Below are 22664 nucleotides of genomic sequence, written 5' to 3'. Positions count from 1 at the left end.
CATTTATGATTTGATGTGTTATGGATCTTCATCTTACACACATTCTATGATTCAAATCATTATCATCTTATGATTTCTATTTACTTCAGCTACAACCTACAATTTACATTTTACGTGTAACATAGTTACGTATGTGATGGATTTATCATTTATGTTCCATGTTTATGTATGTCAACTTCTATTTGTTGATGTTATAGTGTGTTTAAGTTATATTCAATAAAGGGTGTATGAAATAAGTTTTAAATTGTTTAAATCTCTAAATTTCAAGGGTTCTTAAAATTTGCTGATTCGTGGCCAATTCGATTTCGATTCATGGCTGATTCATGATTCAATTTGGCCTTGCCGATTTCAATTCTCGTTATTTTGGTTTCAACTACCCAATGAAGATTGAAACACGTGGAACTTTGTTTGAAAGAGTTTGGAATGTGCACTGGATGTGAAATAGTTCTTCTGCAAATATGATAAAGTTTTTTACTGAGTAAATGTTTTAATTGAGCAGATTGAATATCATGTATTTGCTGTTACAGAAGTAATGAGTTTATGAGAGATCCATTGATTCCGATCAAGATACTTTGCTAGAGTGTAATTTGATATAATAGAAAGATAAGTTACAATTTTTTTTCCTTGTAAGCATTGAAGATATAAGAAAATTGTACATGTTCAGATTGTTTCAGACAGAGAGCAGTGAAGTTAATCTAATGAAGTGAAACAGAGTGATTCTCTGTACATAATTTTTTTACCATATATGGAGTTGGTGCTTCTACTTGGAAGGGATTGTTGCTCCCAGGGTTGGTGCCTTGAAGCTATTATTAGTGGATAGTGAGGCATTAAACATGTAATCAGTGAGATTCCAGTGAGGCTTATTCAAAGTATTTTTAGAGTGTTTTTTTCTAGCCTTAAAGGGTTTTCCACTCATAAATCCATGTGTCATGGTGTGCAAATATGTTTCTATTGTCTTGCAGATTGGTACAGGTTTTATGCCGATTTAGTATATTGTTTTAATACTTGGTAAGCCTAATTTTTTACACAAGGGAAGTCTTGTCTTTATAGGCCACTGGTTCACAACCCCCCCATCTCAGTGGTCAATGTATTCCAACAAACTATGGGGAAGAGATATGTCAGTTTCCTCGATAGTTTCTTTGGAATGACTGACGTTTCTTCTATGACTTTATGAGAGGATACAAGTGCTAGAATATATAGTCCACCGATATAACTGAGAGGGGGTGGGCGGTGAAACAGTTATCCAACTATTATCACAATTATCAACCTTATTAAATCTTAACCATATCAGCAATATAATCAGAAACCACAACAAGATACTCATGCACAATAACACCAGATATGTTAACTAGGGAAACCCTTGATTAGAGGGAAAACCTTGGTGGGGATGATACTCACAAGATGATGTACTAATATCTAAGTTGCTGATTCGAGATTTGGTTCAGGTACGGATACGGGGTTTGGGTATGTGGGTACGACAAATTCCTCCCCTGCAGATTTGGGTTTGTCCATATATGTATGTATTTATGTTCAAACATCAAAGTTACAAATACAAAAAGAAGAGTGATACTCATAAATCAATATTGGCTAGTAAAATTATAAATAAATAATTGTATTACTAATATAGTTTCCGATTACATGCTTTACAATTGACATCAATTCGAACATGATCAACTAACATAACTATTGGCTGGGTTATACAAATCTATCAATAATAATATACTCAGATCTTTAAATCAGGGTAACGTGACTCGTGGCGAGTCACGCATGTCAGCGAGCCGCGCTGACCTCGCCGAGTCACAATGACTCGTGACCTGCGAGCGGAGAGTCACGAGGAGTGACTTGCGTGACCCGACCCACCTTGAGCCGGCCGCGGTAGGCTTGAAATCCGGCAATTAAATTATAAATTTTTACAAGTTTTTTTAATGTTTTTTTTTTTAACGTTTCTCACTCATATAACCCTAAAAGGGCTCCCATAACAGTCTATAGTGAAAAGAAGAAAGAGAGAGAGGTAGAAGACAAATAGAGTTTTCTTGTTTTGCAACTAGCTGAAAGGAAGAGGAGAAAAGCTTGCATTCGTGACATTGGAGCTTGCATTTAGATCATCAAGGAGTATATAGGAGCTCTTCTCAACACTTCCCAAAGCATTTGAAAGAGGTAAGACTTGATTGTTTAGATTTTGATGATTTTTTTGTCTATGCTTACAGGTTTTTTGCATGAATTTTTTTGTTTGTTTATGAGTTTTTTTTTTTAACTTTAGATCTTCATAAAATGCAATGCTGAAATGGTAATATTTGGTCTAAAATGTCTTATTGCAGCAACCTTTACATTTTTCCTTAATTAAGTCATAATGGCTTCTGGAGGTAAAAAACCCAAGCTCTCTAAAGGCAACAAAAAAGATGAGTGTTGGAAGTTCACCATAGAATTTCTGGGTAGAAAGAGAACTCAAACAAAATGCCTATTTTGCAAAACCATTAATAGTGGGGGGATAAATAGATTAAAATACCATATTGCTGGCATACGTGGTCATGACGATGACGATGAGGATGAGCCTGAGGATGAGGATGATGATGAGGACTCCGACTAGGAGCCATAGCTGTAGACTTATAGTCTTGTTTTAACTTTTTGTTTAACAATTTAACTTAATATATGATCAGCATTTGGAACATTTGAATTTGATGGTTTGCATGGATTTATCAGTTTATATATGATTCTATGTTTTACACTTTTACTTTTATAATGTCTCCTTCAGGCTTCAGCTACTGTTTAACTTTAAAGTATGTCTAAACTTTAAAGTTAAACTTTAAACTTTAATTACTAGTAATATAGTATTTACTTTTAGCAATTTACCTTTGTAGTATTGTACTTATGTAATCGATGTTTGACTTTTAAGTTTTAACTTTAAGTATGTGCATTATGATCAAATTATCTTCTATTTAATGATGTTATTGTGTCTTTACACTTAATTCAATAATGGGTGCATGGAATGTTCTTTAAATCCTAAAAAATCTCAAAATTTTGAGGTTTTTTCACTTTGCCGAGTCATCGTCGAGTCACCGCCGAGCCGGGTCACGAGTCAAGTTACCCTTGCAGAGTTCGAGCCGAGTTTGAGTCTCGTTACACTGCTTTAAATAAAAAAAATGAATCCTTGACCTTCAAATGAATCGAAATAGGTTGCTGTTCACTGTTGTCATAAACTAAGGGCATTAAATATACTAATTTTAACTTGAATAATATTAGAAGTTGTTGCAAGACTCTATCTAAAACTGATACAAAGAGCATGCCGATGAACAAATCAGAAATACATACATAAATTGACCTGCTGCCATGGGGTACTTCTTGGGTGCCCACTTTTGTTGTGTGTCCTTCTATGGATCCACAGAGAACCCATGAAGTACCTCGAAAGAACTAGTACCAGTACCAGGACTTGGGTCTAAACAACAGTACTCGGTAACTGAGATAAATATCCCTTGTTAGAGGATGGACTCTATTAGGAGTTTATGAAATACATTCAGTACATATCAGTCCTTGTTAGGAGATTCCAACCATGTTAGGAGTTGTGCCAATTTTGTTAGGAGTTGTGGAAGGTAGATGGACCCACTGTCCAAACAGCTTCAAGGGAAAAACCAACGAACCCATTGTCCAAATGATCTCTGTATTATTCCTTGTAGAATAATAGAATTGAATTGTACTGCTCCTTCCTCTTTCTCTGTCTTGTCAACTGGACTTCTGCTCCTTCTAATATTGATACTAGTTCAAGAACTTCGCATCCAATAATCCCTTGGACCGCTTACTCGTATTACCAAAATACTCTGCTCCTATTCATACTTCCTTGGTCACTTTGCATGCTCCATTCTACTTACAAACAAGGAAAATACTTTCCTCTATACCAAGTCCTCAAAACAATTCCTTGAGTTGGCCTTGAGGCTTTCTCAATTAATTATAATAGGACTACAATAAGATAATTATTTCGCAACCATATAGCACTGTCAGCTCACAGTCTAAACAACTTCTCGCACGTGTGACTCCAGGATTTGTGCACTTATTGATGTCATCGTCAGATTATCCTCTATTACTGTCTTACTACACATCACCTATATCTCTGTTAGATGATATAATAGGATCATCAGAAACTACTTCACAGGTACTTTGTTTCTGCACTGCAATCAATTACAACCTCCGCATGTCTTCGACTTATGTTACGCGTACTTAACCTCATCAATAGGACACAGTGTGGATCATGTCCTTAAATTGCGCGTCACCTAACAATTAAAACTATGTCCGTACGATCATGATCTCTATCTGCTACTTTGCCAGTCTTTATAGGATTATTGCTACGTTGACATTAATGACAAACACAGTCATGAATGCAACATATCAATACTGCTACATGCTCTCCGATGCTTAGGATACTCCCCCAAAGGAATACCATCAGCATTCATACTAACAATCTCCCCCTTTGGCATTGATGGCAATATAGATGAAAAACATCTAGGTTCCAAGAATACCAAACAATACTCTATTGCTGTTGCTGCTGTTCTCATCTTTTCAAATATTCTTCATCAATCAAATTTGAAATCCTCTGGAGCACTGCTTTGTTTTGCATCTTCTAGGATTAGCATCAGTTGTTCACACACTTAAACAACTCTCAGCTTCTCCCTCATACATCATAGTGCTTTATGCTTTATATCTCCCCATAGAGATATTCCTTCTCTTTACATGAATCTTTCTAAATCTCTCTAATACAAATATGTTCAATTATCTCTCCCCCATTCAACTAGAGGATGTTTTTTATGTACATATCTCCCCCATTGACATCAATGACAAAGACCTTATTATGTCAATTCTTTGCTCCAAGTCTTCAACCAGCTCAAGTTTCCAAGGACACTGTTCAAGACCAATTACCAAGAGGTACTCCCCCATACGGTAAGCACTTAGTGACGTCAACATCAAATTATCCTCTATCACTATCTTACTGTGCATCACCAGATTATATACGTGTCATACAATATAATAGTATCATCATAAATTGCTTCACAGGTACTCTGTTTCTGCACTGCTCTCTGTAAATCACTTACAATTTCTGCATGTCTTCGACTTATGTTACGTGCACTTAACCTTATCAATAGGACACAATGTGGGTCATGTCCTTAACCGTGCGTCACCTAATAATCAAAACTCTGTTCGTACGATCATGATCTCTATCTGCTACTTTGCCAGTCTTCACAAAAATACTGCTATATTGACATCAATGACAAACACAGTCATGAATGCAACATGTCAATATTGCTACATGCTCTCCAATGCTTAGGATACCCCCCCAAAGGGATACCCTCAGGATTCATGCTAACAACAAGTGAATCTTGTTCCCAAGTTTAGACGTTGGACTTTCTTGAGCTTTATTAATAATAAATATTTCCAAAGTTGATAATCCTCATTTTCTTATATCATTAGGTCTTTGACTCCTTTTTTATTGTAATATTCCATAGGCCTTGGAGCAAATTTAAAATTAAATAACCAAAAACTACGTAAATTAAAATAATATTATAAATGATTATGTAAAATGAGGATGTTCGAGCAGCCACTAAATGCTTTTATCTCATATTTGGCGCTCTTCACATGGAGAGAACCAACTGTACTGGTTGTATGAATATTGAGTCTCAAAATCATGTAAGCTTCAAAATCTCATTGGTATAAGAATTGTATCTTGATGATTTGTCTTTATTATTACATTCTTAATTCTACTTTATTGTTCTTGTTTACACTCATGTTTTTCTAACGCACTTTAATGAATCTTGTTTGCTTCTGAATGGTTCTAGGTTTTAACAGAAATGCTGTTAGATGTTCCCAGTCTTTTGTTTTTTTCTACATACACATTGCTTGTTTTGTTCTGGGCAGAGATATATTATCAGGTATGCAATCAAATTATATATAAATTGTAGTACTTGTGTATATTTAGTGTGCTGCTGAAACTTAAATAGTGAATGCAATGGCACTGGAATTGAATCTTCTGTTGCAGGCAAGAAGCTTTTCTACAGATATGCTTCGGCCTGCCTATGCAATCGTCAATGGTATTGTCTATTTTGTACAGGTATTTACTTAATTTCATTTTTCTGTGCTCAAGTGGCACTCTTACAATGTATAAACAAAGTTTGATCAATATGATGACTATTTAGAAAGTTGTTTATCAGAATGTTTATTTCTTGGCTGTGACATTTGATGCATCTTCTTTTTGATATTAGGTTTGCATTTGGATATACATAGGGATAGATGATAACAGCATTTCTGAGGCAATTGGAAAGCTTTTCTTTGCAGGTTCATTTTTTTAACTTTGTTTTGAAATGTTTAGCATTCTATTACATTAAAAGCAAGTAATAATTATTCATGATACATGCTACATTCTATCTCCATTATTGTTGAAAGTATCAAATTGTATTTGAAATCACTACAGAGAATCTTATATTATAGGAGGGTTTTTTCTAACTTAGATACACATGGTGCCTGCAGCTGTGTCATTGTTTGCTGCAATTGGTTTCTTGATTTATGGAGGAAGGTAATGCAATATAGCAGCATCTGTCTCCATTTACTTTTTCCTATTTAAACTTGTAGCTTGAATAACATGATTTATCATTGCTGTATTTCCAATCGCATTTTAAGCATCAATGCTTTTGCCGCAGACTCTTTTTTATGCTAAGGCGATTCCCACTGGAATCAAGAGGACGCAGAAAGAAGCTGCACGAGGTTTGCAAGTGCTCTTTTAATCAACTCCATGATATTTGAGATACCGCAGATGATATTTCTGTGTTTTAATAGAAACAACAGAAATGAAACCAAATATGCTGTTTGAGTTGGCTTGTATCCTTTGTCTTCAGAATCTGCAGAATTCTGCAATGAATTCCAGATTTTAGTGTGCAGTGTTCAATTTCTTAACTGTGTTATAGGCATTCCCTTGATCACATTTGTTTATGTATTTCATTTTTGGTTAAATGCCAAAGACTTGAGTAATCTATTTTTAATTTTTACTATGAGAAAAACCAACATTTTTCAGTCTTGGCATATACTGTTAGTATTTCCATGTCTGGTAGTAAAACTACTTGTCTTGTCATTTTGCCTGACCTTTTTAATCTCATGATGAATGTGAATGGCTTACTAAACTACATACTGTCAATTCCTGTTTGAGCATGCTCATAAGCTTACTATATTGAGGAATATTTTTTTGGGTTGGCTTTTACCACCCTTGTAAAATGCTGGCCACAAGGCATACAAAGCTTTACTTTCATTCTGTTGTACTTAGGGTTGTCCAAACACCTTGAGAAAGGTTCTAGTGGGTATACGTTTTCCTTTCTCCTAAGATTGTGCAGGTTGACCCTCTCAGCTGTGGGCATCCTGCCTGAGAATAGTATTAGTCCCTTCACTGTCCTCTTGGTGTAGTGGTTGACGATGCTTGACCTGTCTCTGGACTTAGCTTTCTTACAGGTGTGATGGTGCTGGTTCTCAGTCTTTGTATCCTTCCTCAGCTTGGTCTTCATCATCTCTGCTGATGATTTCTTACATGGTTCTTATTGCTTGTGGTTGGAACAATTATTTTGGGGTTATGAACCAGGGTATTTACGTGTTTGCATGTATACAGATATTTTGTTTAGTTACTTTTCAAGGACCTAGGGTTCTTTGCGCCTAAGTATTTTTCTATGAACTGGATGAGGGTGACCAAAACAGTGAGCCCATAAACCAAAAAAAAACCCTAACTAAAAGATTAGCAATAGAAAAAATTAAAAATTAAACCTTATGACCTAAACCCTAAACCTTTCCCACAACTCATTTCCTCCATAAAGTACCATTCTCACCATTTTCTCTCCTAGATGATTTTGAAGGTTGCTCCATATGTTTTGTATGGATGATTAAGACACACTTTCAATAACTTTTTCAAGATTATTCAATAAGTTTTGAATTTGTTTTAATCTATAACAAGGGGTTATTTTGCCGATTTGTTCTTAATTTTGCTCAATAATGTTTTTGATTTTAGGTTCATACACAATGGCTCGAATTTCTAGTTCAGCTATGCTGGACCAAATTGAAGAGTCCTTTTAAGAATTGATATCTTGTCTCTTTGGTATTATACAACAATGATTAAACAAATGTACGGTGGATGGAGTTTTCTTTGGTGGTCTGACCATTGCAGCAAAGAGTATATGAGCTCCTATTATTTGAGTGAAAGCTCACTTATGAACCTTTCCTGGACATGGAATAAAAGCTTGTCCTGAGCTAGATGAGGAAGAGCTACCATATGATCTAATAATGACTTATATTAAAGAACAAGACAAGGTTAACATGAGCAGTAACAAATCAAAGACTGATGATCATCCTCTTGCCAAGAAAAGTTCGAAGAGACCTAGAAGTAGTGACTTAACACAACTATTTGGTCCATATCCTTTCATGCTAATGTCACCATCTTTGAAAAAAGAATTTTCAGTTGCATGCAAAAGAGGTCTAGGGGATAGTGCCCTAAAAAATGAAATCAAAGAGTTTGGATATTAGAGCATTTCTCATTGTATTTATGGCAATTGATTTCCTTTGAACATTGTTATATCACCTTATTAGTAAGAGATGGTGAATACTCTTTACAATGCACCTCCTGATTATGTTACTCTTTGGTATGAAAGGGTGCAAACCAACTTAATAGTGAAGGAGAAAGCTTCAATAGAGACATCAGATACATTGGTAGAAATAGGTGTGTATATTTTTTATGAATATAAAGATTGCAAAAATAGATCTTTAAACAATGTTATAGCAATGTTCCTTAAAGGGATGATGTTGTTGAAGGTAGTGGATTGTGAGGGGCAAGTAATAATTGCAGGTTTCATTGCCAATATCCTCATAGAATCCATTTACATGGTGGGACTTGAAAATGTTGTCTAAGTTATAATGGACAATGCTAAAAATAGTAGGGCAGTTGTGTCTATAGTGGAGGCTACATCGGTCACACTTTTTGGACACCGTCTGCAATCCACTCACTCAATTCTCAATTTAATGTTGCAAAAGATTGACACATGAATTGAATGATCCAAACAAGTCTAAATGAAGGCCTTTAAGATTCGAATGTTTGTGACTAATCATCACGTGTCACAAGCCATATTAGGACCTTTTCCAAGTTAAGAATTGTTTAAGGTATTTTAAATTTTATATATTTTTATACTCAATATGCGATGTGTATTTTGTTATGTTAGGTCAAGTTGCCGAAATATGATTTGCATCTCACACAATAGTCTTAAGAAGACTTGTGAAGTTGCAAGAGAGACCTTAGAGTTCTACTATCATGAACACCATGTGGATTATGTGGGGCTAATCAAGCATAGAAAGTAAAAGCATAGATCCATGATGACAGGTGGTGGGCTCGTGCAAAATATGTTTTGCATTTCGCTTACTCCCTTGTGAGCATGATTAGTTATGTTGATCCTAGTATCCCATGTTTGGGTGCTTTGTGATAGCGTGGACTCTATGGTGGAGATATTGAGAACAATAATAGAGGCCAAAGAACATGAACCCCCAAAAGTTTTTGTTAAAAATTGTGCAACAAATTGTTCTGATTGTTGGAACAAGATGGTCACCCCCTTACATCTCCTAGCATTTGCTTTGTTGCCAAAGTATTACAGCAAAGAGGTACTTGCATCAGCAAGGAGGGTGACACCATGTACAGATGGGGAGGTTGCTACAGGCTATAAGGCTACATTGGGGAGGTTGCGAGGCATTGGTGCATGTGGAGTACCTAGGAATGCTTGGGAGCTTTTAGGGACCACCTTGGATGCTTTAGGATTCTTCTGGGTATGCAATGCAATAGGCAACTTGTATGTAGTGTGATAACGAACTTGGGGCACTCCCGTAGATGCTTTCATACTTGAATGCGTTAGAGAGGCACACAAAGTAGATTCAAGGTAATTATTAACTTAGGTCTCAAATGATGCTCCAAGGGGGTGCCCCGCCCACCCCACCCAAAAAAAAATAAAAATAAAAATTTCTGCATCCCCTGTTGGTAATGTTTTGAAGACTTGAGAGACTATGGGGAAATGTTCTTCCATAGAAACACCACTGCTGCCACCTCCTTGAGATGCCTCCAAGTCATTTGCTATATGTCATATGCTATTAGATACTAAATGCAACCTTCAACTTAATAAAATTACCTTTCCTTTTATCGGGCACTTGCTTAGATGTTATATTGCAACATTTTCCTTGATAATTTCAATTCACCTCTATTTGTATATCTAGTGCCATCCCCTCCACCACTAGTTCGTTGCGGTCTCCTCTTTGTCACCAAATTCAAGATATTCGTTTCCCGTTTTCAAAATTCATTTCTACATCCTTGCATCCTCCCTTCAGAAAACTTCTTGGAACTACGATCCCAAATGATAATTTGGCTACTTAGATCTTATGTAGTTTCTTCTTGGACGTGAATGTTTGGAGCATTGGAGCATCACTGAGATGTCTTTTGCATGTTCATTTTTTAGGAGGACTTCAATTTTGATTGGAAAAATAATGTATACGACCAAATTCTCACCTTTTAAATTTATTCTCTTTTTATAATATCTTTTCCTTTTTGATTCTACGAAATTTAAGGATGTAGCACATGAAAAGATTTTCCTATGTAGATAGTTTTGGTTTAGATTCTTGTGTGTTTATTCTTGGGACAAATTAGCGTCTTTGTTCGCCACCTTAAGGATATTCTTGTTTTCTTGCCTTTCTCACAATCTAGAGAATTCTCTTGGAACATGATGCTCTCAGTGGTCCAAGCAATACATACAATTTAATTGCTTTTTGCTTTTATATTTCTTCAAGACATATTTGCAACTTGTGGCTGAATTTGCGCTTTATGCAAGGTTTAGTTTCCATGTATAGCACTATCAAGCTTTTAGCTTGCATGGCATTGCATAAATCTACGAATTTGGTAAAACACATACTATTGGATTGTGTTCTACATGTGGTTCAATGCAAGCCACAAAAGACATTGTTGTTCATGTCTATGTCACTGAATGATACTTGGACTTTTAGGTCAAGCAATGATTGTTGGAGTTGATGTCATTGGCACTTGAATAGGTTCTTGTAACTATTTGTATCTTGTCATGTACTTTGATATATTTGTTCTCAACTCTCTTGGTCTAATAATCAACAAGAGAGTTCATTTATAGAACATATTTCCAGCACCATATAAATATAATTCGACTCTGATCATAGCCTTTTATTTCTTTAATGTATTCCTTCATACGATATTCTATTTACGTTGAGTAGAAGTGCTTTATTACTTATGTCTCTTCCACTTTCCTTCTTATTCATGTCACTTGATAATTTACAAGCCGTTTAGGGAGATCTCTTTCTTTCTAGTTTGAGCATTGTCCTTCATGTAAATCCTAGTCTTGGTAGGGATTTTTTTTCTTGGTAACAAAGATTTCATTTTATTAATAGTGAAGTTGGAGCAACTTGTCCTCAAACAAGAGTGGGAACATCAGGAGTGCCATTGCTTCCATATAGTTAACAAAGAGCCATAAGCATTTAATAATTGAAGCTCACTAGACAACTTAAAAGTTTAAAATTTGTTTTTAGCCTCCCTTTTAGATATGGAGCAAAGAACCATCTCAAAGTTTTTCCGTTTCCTATTTTTTTCCCTTTCACTGTTTGCCACCCATCCTCAAATTTAGTCGCATCCTTCTGCTTTTCTAAGGATATAACCATTTGGATATCCACCTCTGTACAGGCTACTTCAGCTTGGGTCATACTACCCACCAACTCTAAACTTGCCATTCCCAGAATCACTGCTGGTTTGTAAGTAGTTGGGTCTGAAGAAAGAAAAGGATTTATTAATTTATTTATTTCAGTTCTGTAGGTAGATACTCTAATTAGGCTGTGTTACAATGTCATCAGTTACATAGGGGAACAAAAAGACTACAAGGACTTGCTTTTGGCCTCCCTCAATTGGTGCATTTAGTTCTTTTCTCGCTAAGAGGAGTTGATCTATTGGTAGGATACCCTATGTGTTATTAGGAAGAATAAGCTTTCTTTTGGTTTGCCCACTAGTCCACCCCTCTTAGTGTCATCCTGGTTGAGTTTGGTGCTCATCCTTTTACTTGGGACCATTTTCAATCTGGGTTGATTTCTCCACCGAATATGGGGCTTTTTAGACTCTTCTGAGGGTCGTTAAAGATACTCCTAGTTGGCTTACAACTCCTTTGAGGTGGTTGTGGTGTTAGATCCCTGCTGATACGGCTTGTTGTTGGTTTGCTCAGGCTTATGCTCTTCATGGTTTGATTGGGATCTCGATGGACCATCTTTCTGTTAGAGTGGGGTTGCCGTTGCATCAAAAGACCTTTTCTATCAATGCCCGGTACAACCACTTATGCTATAGTACACAGGAGGCGGTTAAGCCTTTTCACGAATCCTGAGGGGAGCGCTGAACAAATTTCTAATAATCTCCTCTTCAGTGTTACCCGAGGGTCTGAGGATTCAAACTTGTGACCAAGCTTTGACACCACTTGTTAGAGTGGGTTTGCTGTTGCACCAAAAGACTGATTTGTCAATGCCCGATACAACCACTTAACTTATAGTACACAAGAGGCAGTTAAGCCCTTGTCGCAAAATTTGAGGGGAGCGTCGAACAAATTTCTAACACTTTCTCCCTTTCAGTTTTCCCGTTCACCTCCTCCAGTCTCAGTAGGAGCTGAACGAGCACGTTAGGATTGACATCTATAGACACTATATTATCATGACTTGGAGCAACCCTCTAGGGGTGGACTTCGACCGAGGATGGCTTTCTACGCAGATCACTTCATGGTTATTGTGCACCCTTGATACCTCACTCACCACTGGAGACATGCTCTTGGCATCTCTTTGGGTTTGTTCAGAGTGCAATCTCATCAACTATGTATCCAGCCAATCATCACATTGATAGTGAGGAGAGGATCTACTGTCTCTACCAGCTTGGGAAGGTGGAAACTGAGACCCCCTTTATCTTTTGCTACCTTTTCTTCTTTGAGATTAGAGGGAGGTTCTATTGCTTATTCAAAGAGTGCATATCCCTCTTGTCTTTCTTCTGTTACACAGATCAGTGGTGTCTTGCACTTTATCTTCAGGAGGCCATGTGGCTTTGAGACGACATCCTGCAGCCTCAGTCATCTTCAGTATAGTCTTTGGACCAGCTCATCACATCATTCTTCGCTCTTGGGTCCTTGGCCTGGGGTTCAAAGCAGCCCCTTTGCCACTCTTTGGTTCATACCACATTTCTGAGACTTCGCAAGGGTACATTCGGCAACATCACCCTACTTACAGCGGTTCTTCGAGATGGTCTTAGCCTCACCATCCCCCTAGGCTGTACCCCTCAGTTCTTGACTACTTCTCGATTGTGAGTAAAGTTGGTTGTCTTTCTTTGGTTCTTGTTCTGTTGCTTTCTTGTCTTGTTCTTTTTGCGGACACCATTTGGTGCTTCCTCTACTAACGGTTTTCTCATTGTACACTTTTCAGTCCCTTAGACCCTTGTGGTCTCTTGCTGGACATTGATAAATTTATCTTATCTTATTGCTTTAACCTCTAGTCCCATAGATCTACTTTTGGATTTCTATGGACATTAATATAAATTCTTCCCTATTCTCTATCTCTACGAGTGTACAAACTATTCTTTTGTACATACTGCCTTGTACCTAATGGATAAGGCATTTGAGGTGAAGGAGAATCCAACATAGCAATGGAATGTGGAATGAAAGGATCTAAGGGAGTCTCATGAGTATTGGGGCATTCAGCCATTACCAGGTGAAATCTTGTTGGAGAAGCTAGCTGATTCATAATTAAGCAATGATTACGACTATTGCAACACATGTAAGATGCATATGGTGATAAATCTGACAATTGAACTTGCTGCTCTATACTTGCAACATTTTCATCTTCATAGCTGAAATAATGAGTTGCAATAATTTGAATTTTCTAGTTCTGATTTTCATTGTCATTGGAGATTCTTGTAGTTCCTTTTTGAGATAAATTGATTGATCTGTTTTATAGGGGCACTCATCGAGACAGGGTACAATAAGAGAACCAAAAAAAACTAACAATAAATATGGGAAAGTCTGGAAGCACCAAAGTACAAGAATAGAGCCTAAAATAAAAGGAAACCAACAGAGAATCCTCACAAATGCCACAGAGACAACAGAACCAAAAAAAACAAAAGCCAAAAATGCCCTTTTCAGGTCTAGATTACAACTGGCCTTATATAACAATGAGAGAATGTTCCCCAATTTGTTGGGAGTCTTATCCAATTGCATCCAGGGCTTCCTTCCATGGCCATTCTACTTCTATTTTGTGCTCTCTTTGCATTTGCTATTTCATCCGAGGCCAGAAGCAACACTGAGTTAATCCTTTCATTTGCCACTTTCGATATCTGAAATGAGATATGAAATACACTTTCCTGTGGGACAGCATAGAAACACACATTAAGTCCACAATCTCTTTAATGACTCCTCATTTCAAACAATTGTTCCCTGGAATAGTGTTTGGGTCAGTGATAGCAAAACAACTTTGTCCATGATAAATCCTTTTTCAGTGTTCTTGGCTTGGGCATTCAGTGAAACTTCTAATCTCAGCTTCTGTTACACAGAGTGATCCTTTTGATGGTGGTGATGATTGCATGGAGAGTGCCTAAAAGCAAGCCCTTCATAGTCGATCTGCAGCAATGACCTAAGAGAGTATGTAATCTGCGAAGAATGAGCTACTGCCTGGAATAGGTGAAGCTTGCAGACAGACCCTGTCAAAGCAACCCAAAGAGCCATTTCTTATTGGATCCAGCTTGATGAAGAATCCCATATACTTTGCTAAAACACATCGTTTCTTTGATGTGGAAACTAAAGGGGAAGTTGTAGAAATGAGCCCAAAAGGACACCTTGGAGAAGATAACCTTGGATCAACTAAAGGTTACCAAGAGCATGAAAGTGACCTGCTGTACCACGAAACCAGGGTCTACGAAACCTGCCCACTGCTTTTCCTCTGTGAAATTAAGCCAGCCCATCACAAGAACAGGAATTGAAGGGTGGCTGATATTAGGCCACAAAACCTTTATCCAATGAGAAAATGTTGAAGCAGTGAAAACATAAAAGCTTGCTTCTCAATTTTGCCCAATGAGGACAAAAATTCTCCGAAGAGCCGAGAACTCAGCATTTCCTACGACTGGCTGCATAAGTTTTCTTTCTCATTGTTGTCTTTTGCTCATATTGGCTTTGATCAGTCCCCTATTCTTTTAATGCTGATCCTCTGTTTGGGAATTATACTAGACCCCTTTTTAGATTTGAAAGAATGTGGGCAGCTCATCCGGATTCGGAAAAGAGCATAAAAGATTGGTGGGAAATTAAGGTGGAAGTACAACATTATCGTATTAATAGATTAGAATGTAACATAGAAGAAATACTTTATTCATATAAGCACATATGCATTTCCAATTACAATGATGATTCATAAACCATTCAGGCAATGTACATATACTTCCCGAAGGGGTGATTCAATCGTTACACAACCTTTCGGACACTAACTCTATCCGTTGGCTATAATATAGTTTTTACCGACAACATCATCCCCCCCAAAAAGTAAAGTCGTCTCCGGACGACAAAATAGAGACAACTTATATATCAAAAATTAATTACATCAAGACTCATAACAAACTAAGAAGTAGAGGGTTGCGTCCCTGATCCAGTTGGTGATGTAGATGTCCTCTGTGCCCGGAGCTTGTTCAGCTTTGCCCGCAACTCATGTACTTGCTACGTCTTGTTGATGTCAGTTTTGTACCACTACATAACATGTAGTAATTGAACACTTGATATGGGATATCAAACACTCAATTCCTCTCTTCAAAAGTTAATACTAATGAAGACATGAGAATAACTCCAATGTTCCTTACTGTTGTGAAGTTTTCACACCATCGCCCCAAAACTTTGGGGACCCCCCTTGTTTTAATCACCTTGGCAAATTTTTGGATTGTCTAACAATTTTGATTTTTTTGAAAATTTTGAGTCTTGGACAACTTCAGGCTAGAGGGGAGGGTTAGATTTATTTTTCACCCGGTTTCAACTTGATTTTCCAAAACAACCAATTTCATCCTTGGGCCGAACAAATTTTAAAGAGCAACACTTGGTAGGGTAGAATTGTGAATTTTGTACTTAGATGATTTGTTTGAAAATTTGGATATAATTGTATAAATTTGGATAATTTTCAAAAAGTGAAATTTTTGCTAAATTTGGTCTTTTGGAAAATCTTAAATTTTTGGTGAATGAAAAAAATTTAATTTTTGTGATTTTGGAATCAAATTGCAAAATTGATTTTAGACTTTAGAGATATAATTTTATTTGTGTTAAAAAATTAAAATTGCTTGGTAAAATCGATTTGAGTTGAATCGCAAAGAATTGGCTTTAATGGATTAAAATTGTCTTGAAAATTTTTAAGCCTTTAATTAAATCGGTAATATAATATTGAAAAATGGCTTTTGGCTAGCCAAAATCCGATTTTAATGACATATTAATTGCTAAATCTTCATTAAATGGAAACATTTATCATCTCCAAGGCATTATTTACTTCCTTTTTGCAATTTCGGTCTAATTGGCAATTTAAAAAGATAAATTTCATCTTGGCAATGTTAATCTTGGGCTAAGTATTTAATTGGGGGCCATGCCTTATGTTTTAATTAATTTATTTTTTGCTCCAAGGGTCCCAGTCGGCCAGCTTGGAGGAGTAGAGGGAAGATGGTATAAGAGGGCTCCTCCCTCTCCCATTTTCTTCATTCCTCACAGCCTTCTCTTGCTTGGTGATTTTTTTTTTGGAGTTTTGCTTGGCGAATTTTCTAAGGGAGCAGATTTTCAGACCTCGAGCAATTTTTTACTTGCAAGGGCAGTTTTTTCTTCCTCCTTGGGCGATTTTTTTTGAGAGGGCAGATTGGCATTATTTTTGGTGATTTTCCATGCTTGGGCAGAATTTCCATGTTTGGCGAATTTTCTAAGGGGCAGATCTGAAACCTCTTCTATGTTTGGCAATTTTTCCAAGTTTCAAGAGTTTGAAATTTTGATTTGCAAGAGGGTAAGAAATTCTCAAGTTTGATCTTAAATTCCAAAAGAAAGATCCGGCTATTGGTGGAGGTGACTTTTAATCATTTAGAGTTGAAAGGGGGCCTTAAGCTGACTTCCTTCTTTCGTTTTTGTGTAAGGATTGTCTCCCATGGTTCTTCTTGCATTCATTGTCCACCACTTTACCATTCTGTAATAAGGTGACGAGTTGGTAGATGTTAGTGCAAGCAAGAACTCTAAGGGAACAAACACTAAGAAAGACAGAGGATATGATGCCCAAAACAACTTTCTTCTCCAAAATGAGGCGAATAACCGATACCAATGTCGATATAGTAGACATGATGCAGATAAAGGTAACTTCAAATCATTTAGAGTTGAAAGGGGTCCTTAAGCTAACTTCCTTTTTTCGTTCTTGTCTAAGGATTGTCTCCCTTGGTTCTTCTTGCATTCATTGTCCACCACTTTACCATCCCGTAATAGGGCGACGAGTTGGTAGATGTTAATGCAAGCAAGAACTCTAAGGGAACAAACACTAAGAAAGACAAAGAGGATATGATGCTCAAAACAACTTTCTTCTTGAAAATGAAGCGAATAATCGATATCAGTGTCGGTACAGTAAAAATGCTATAGATAAAGGATAGACTAAAGGAAGGACAATTCCCCCTTGGCAAAGAAGATACAGAAGGTGGTTGCACATCATAGCCCAAGCATCGACACTTCTATTTCAACCATGATGAGCGATGTTGGGGTGACACTTGATTTTGAAGACATCAAAGAAAAGGATGTCAATGAGACAAGACTCGGGTTGAGATTGGATGAGTTAGGAAGGCTTGCTAGCAAGAAGAAACATTTGAACACCTTTTCCTCCCTAAACGCTTTCATTGGATTTGCAAAAGAATATGAGAAGGATCACGAGAAGACACTACAAGCAACAAACGACGTGATGAAATTGGCGGAGCTCAAGATAAAGCACACACCTTGTCCTCCTATAGAGGAAGTCAACAAAAGGCTAGCTAGGTTCATTGTCTTAGCTAAAAGAATAAAAGAAAAAAGAGAGAGTTAAATTAGAAGATCATTTGATGTAAGCCCAAGTGGCAATTTCTCTTTCTTCTAGAATAGGACAAGTGTGTATTTTTGATTAGCCGCCATTTTGGTGCTTTCTCATTGGTTGCCATTTTTACACTTTTTTCATTGGTCCATTGACAAGGTGGCGTCTTTTCATTGGTTGATGGGGTGGCAACCATAATTAGGGTTTGTGAGATTCAATCTGGATCGTCGATTTTGCTTTTGATCTCTACTGTCGGTTGTAATTTTGACATCTATAAAAGGCCATTTGCTCTCATTTGTAAGGGTCGGGAAAAATTGTTGCATAAGATAATACCAAAATTCACTATTTCTTTTTCATTGTTGTGACTTGCATGGTGATTAAGGGCCTTTGGTATTATTGCATGGTTTCTACTTCCAAAAAGTTAGAGTAGATTTCTTTTCAAGTTGTTGAAGCAAATTTCATTTCAAGTTGCTAAGTAAGAGTAAAGTAGTTGCATGGTAGCATTAGTAAGTGTTTGATAGGGATCAATACTAGACCACTAGCATCCTAGTGGCTTGTTGGGAAGCCTTTCGTGGCAAACTAGTTTATTTTTCCTTTGAATCATTGCACTTGTAGAAGTGAGGCCACTGGTTAACTTTCATTAGGTTCGATCCTAGTCCATTTGCTAGCCTTCCATCCATAGGAGTAGGAGTAGGATAGCAAGTAATTTAGGACTTAGAACTTAGGAGAAGAGAGTTAGAAAAACACCAGTTGTAAGGACCATTCACCCTCCCCCACCATTACTGTCACCATCAACATCATCTAGCACTCATACAAAATCATCACCATCTCACCAAAACCCCAAGTCATCCTTGAATGAATAGCGTAAGGCCGCCTACGTGTTTACCAACGAATCACATTGATAAAACTGAGTGAGTATCCACAAGTGTAAGGAACATTGGAGTTATTCTCATATTCCATGAGCAATAACTTTTCAAGAGAGGAATTGCATGTTTGATATTCTGTATCAGATATCCAATTACTAATATGTTACGTAAGTGATACAAAACTCGCATCAACACTTACACCTGTGGATATTAACTCAGTTATTGATGTGATTTGCTGGTAATCACATAGGCGGCCTTACGCTGTTCATTCAAGGATAATTTGGGTTTTGGGATGATGGTGATGATAATGGGTTTGTAAAATATACGAATGCCAGGTAATGTAGATGGTGGTGATGATGGGGGTGTGTTTAAATGACTTATGCCTTCCTAACTTTCTTAGAATGAAATCCGACTAATCAATTACTTGCTACTCTACTCCTATTCCTATGAATGGAAAGATTAGCAAATGGACGGGGATTGAATTTGATGTAAGTTAACCAGTGGCTCTACCTCCATAGATGCAATGCTTCAAGGGAAAAGACTAGTTTACCATGCAAGGCTTCCCAACAAGCCGCTAGGATGCTAGTGGCCTAGTTATAGATCCCTATCAAACATTCACTAATATCACCATGCAACTATCCATCTACTCTTACTTAACCACCTTCTTGAAATAAAATCTACTTTAGCAACTTCAAAGGAAATCTAATTCTAACTATTGGAAGTAGAAACCATGCAATAACACCAAATGTTCTTAATCACCATGCAAGTCACAACAATGATAAAGAGAAGCGATTTTGGTATTATCTTAGCAACAATTTTCTCCAACCCTTTACAAATGAGAGCAAATGGCTTTATATAGAGGCCAAAATTACAACCAATGGTAGAGATTGAGGCAAAACCAACGATCTAGATTGGATCCTAGAAACCCTAGTTAGGGTTGCCACCCCATTAGCGAACGAGAAAATGCCACCTCATCAATGGACCAATGAAAAAAAAGAAAAGTGGCAACCAATGAGAAGGCACCAAAATGGTAGCCAATCAAAATCAGACACCTATCCTACCCAAGGAGGAGAATTTGCCACTTGGGCTTCCATCAAATGATCTTCTAATATAGTTCTACCCCTTTCTTTCATCTTTTAGCCAAAGCAATGAACTTGGCTAGCTTGTTGTTGATTTCCTTCATGGGAGGGCAAAGTGTATGTTTCATCTTGAGCTCAGCTGAATTCATCATGTTGCTCGTTGCTTGCAGTGTTTTCTCATGATCTTTCTCATATCCTTTCGCGTATCCGATAAAGGCATTGAGGGAGGCAAGGGTGCCCAAATGTTTCTTCTTGATGGCAACCTTCCCCAATCCATCCAATCTCGATCCAAACTCTGTCTCATTGATGTTCTCCTCTTGTCCACTTGAATTATCCTCTTGGCTTCTAGCCTCAAATATTTTCAAATCACTTCCTCCAAATTTTCTCTGCCTTGAAATTCACTCTTCCTTGAGATTCACTTTTCAATTTTCACCGCCTCTAAATCAAATAAAAGAGGTATGAACCCATATAGAATTGCTTTTGATTTTGCACTGTCCTAAGTTGCAACTCTAAATTCTCGCTTATAATCCTAGCCCAATCAAATCTTCTCTTTCCATTTTCAATTTCATCAATAAAATGATACATCTAGTTTTCGAATTGCATACCTTGAGCTAAGCCCATGATTCAACTGAGAAGCACAATGAGATCGCCATAATCTAATTTGAAATCCGACTTGGTGAGCTTTGATGACCTGGGAACTCCTTTTTTGCCTTCTTGTAACCAATTTTTCTTTAGGTGAATGAAGAAAGCCTCCTGATTATCTCGAAATGATTTGGCCACCCGATCCATCATTACCACTATCATGCCTTTGTACCGGGGGATATTAAATGCTTCTTCGACCACTTGTCTGTCGATGTTGGCTAACACTCTCTTCCCTTCATAAAAAATGACGGACTTGGTAACAATATCAAACTAGGATGCACACTCCATTACCAATTTTGGACAAAGCAAAGTGGGAGAGAAAGCCGTTGCGTGTACAATTCTGCTCTTGTAGATCTTCTTTTCCATGGGGGATTGTCCTTCTTTTAATCTGTCCTTTAACTGTATCATGTTCACTGTACCGATATTGATATCACTTATTTGCCTCACTTTCGAGAAAAAGGTGGTCTTAGGCATCATGTCTTCCTTATCTTTTTTGGTATTCGTTCCCTTTGGGTTCTTGTTTGCACTAACATCTACCATCCTAAACACTTATTTTTGCCCTTTCGTTCTAAATGATATGGACTACACTTATCGATCTTCAACTTTCTTTCTATTGATGGAATCTAGCTTATTTCTGCCTCGCCAAGTCCTATCTCTACACTTATCAATCTCCAACTTTCAATTTAAGGGTGGGACTACTACTTATTTCTACCTCTTCGTACCTTAGGATGGACTATACTTATATCTTCCAACTTCAACCTAGGGCGGTCTAGCTTATTTCTACCTCTCCAAGTGTTCTATGATGAAATCTACACTTATCTCTCTAAATTTCAACTTAGCAATGGGATGATGAAGTGGTGGATGATGAATGCAAGAGGAATATAAGGGAAACGAACCAAGCAAGAACAAGAAGTGGAATCTGTCTTTAAACCAATCTTCACCTCTAAAATGAATAGAATTTTACCTTAATTTTATCTTTACCAATAATTGGGCCCTCTTTAAGTTAGGATTAGATTTTGAAAATTTCAAGCCTCCTTGCAAATAATGATGCCCTATCAAAAATCAAAACTTTGACTTCGTTGAAATTGCCAACATTTGCCAAAATCAAACCCTTGGATCACATGGCCTCCTCACCAACAAAATCACCCAAATTTGGAAATTGAAATCACAGCCTTTGGAAAGAAAATCAGACCTCAACAAAAATCGCCTACGAAAGAAAAATTCAGATCTGCCCCAAAAAATTGCCTAAGGCAAAAGTTCGCCCAAGATGGAAGAAGAAAAATGCCACCAAGCAAGGGAAAACTTGCCTGAGAAAATTGCCTAAGATTGCAAGCTGCCCTTCAAGAGAAAAATTGCTCAACACATGAGGAGAAGGAAGATGGAATGAGGAGATGAGAGAGGGGGGAGCCCCTCGTATACCAAAATTTCCTTGTCCTTCCAAGCTGGCTGACTTGCCCTGGAGAAAAGCAAAATTAAATTAGTGCTTTATTAATGGCCCAGATTTAAATGCCATGCTTTAATTACTTAGCTCAAAGTGAAATTAGCCCATTTAATTGCCGGTTGTGATAAAAAATTTGCAAAATAAAACAAGGAAAGCCTAAGAGATGCCAAAATTTTCATTTAAAAACATTTTAGCAATTAAAATATCATTAAAATCAACTCTAGCACGCCAAAATCAATTTTCAATTTTAATTTGCCAATTTCTTTTGAACATTTAAAAATCTCCTAAGCAATATTTCAACCAATTTAATGAAATTTCACAATTTAATCCACTTTCAATTTTGCAATGCAATTTTAATTTTAATCAAAATAAATCATTTTTCTAGCATCCAAAATCGATTTTCCAATTTTTAATTTCTCTATCAAATTTTTTTTTATCGAAAATTTCAAGATTTTCCAAAACAATTAAATCTAATAATTTCATTTTGAAAATGCTCAAGTCTATACAATTATTTCCAAT

At 37.0% G+C, this 22664-nt stretch overlaps 1 protein-coding gene across 2 annotated transcripts in view; it reads left to right on the top strand.

Moving 5' to 3' along the window:
• Positions 1-22664, top strand: part of LOC149574819 (tobamovirus multiplication protein 1-like) — a 71938-nt gene that overhangs the window by 22379 nt on the left and 26895 nt on the right. For both annotated transcript variants that reach the window (XM_089814656.1, XM_089814655.1), the window contains 5 exons: positions 5820-5912; positions 6020-6091; positions 6243-6315; positions 6508-6553; positions 6678-6741. In XM_089814656.1, the coding sequence (XP_089670782.1) occupies positions 5820-5912; positions 6020-6091; positions 6243-6315; positions 6508-6553; positions 6678-6741 (348 nt within the window). The remainder of the gene's footprint in view (positions 1-5819; positions 5913-6019; positions 6092-6242; positions 6316-6507; positions 6554-6677; positions 6742-22664) is intronic.

This window comes from Cupressus sempervirens, chromosome 2 (genome assembly GCF_028749045.1).
Source record: "Cupressus sempervirens isolate cs-2001-9-10 chromosome 2, ASM2874904v1, whole genome shotgun sequence".
In the NCBI taxonomy this organism is placed as follows: domain Eukaryota; kingdom Viridiplantae; phylum Streptophyta; class Pinopsida; order Cupressales; family Cupressaceae; genus Cupressus; species Cupressus sempervirens.
The sequence above is the reverse complement of the archived record's forward strand: the minus strand, read 5'-3'. Positions and strand labels throughout refer to the sequence as shown.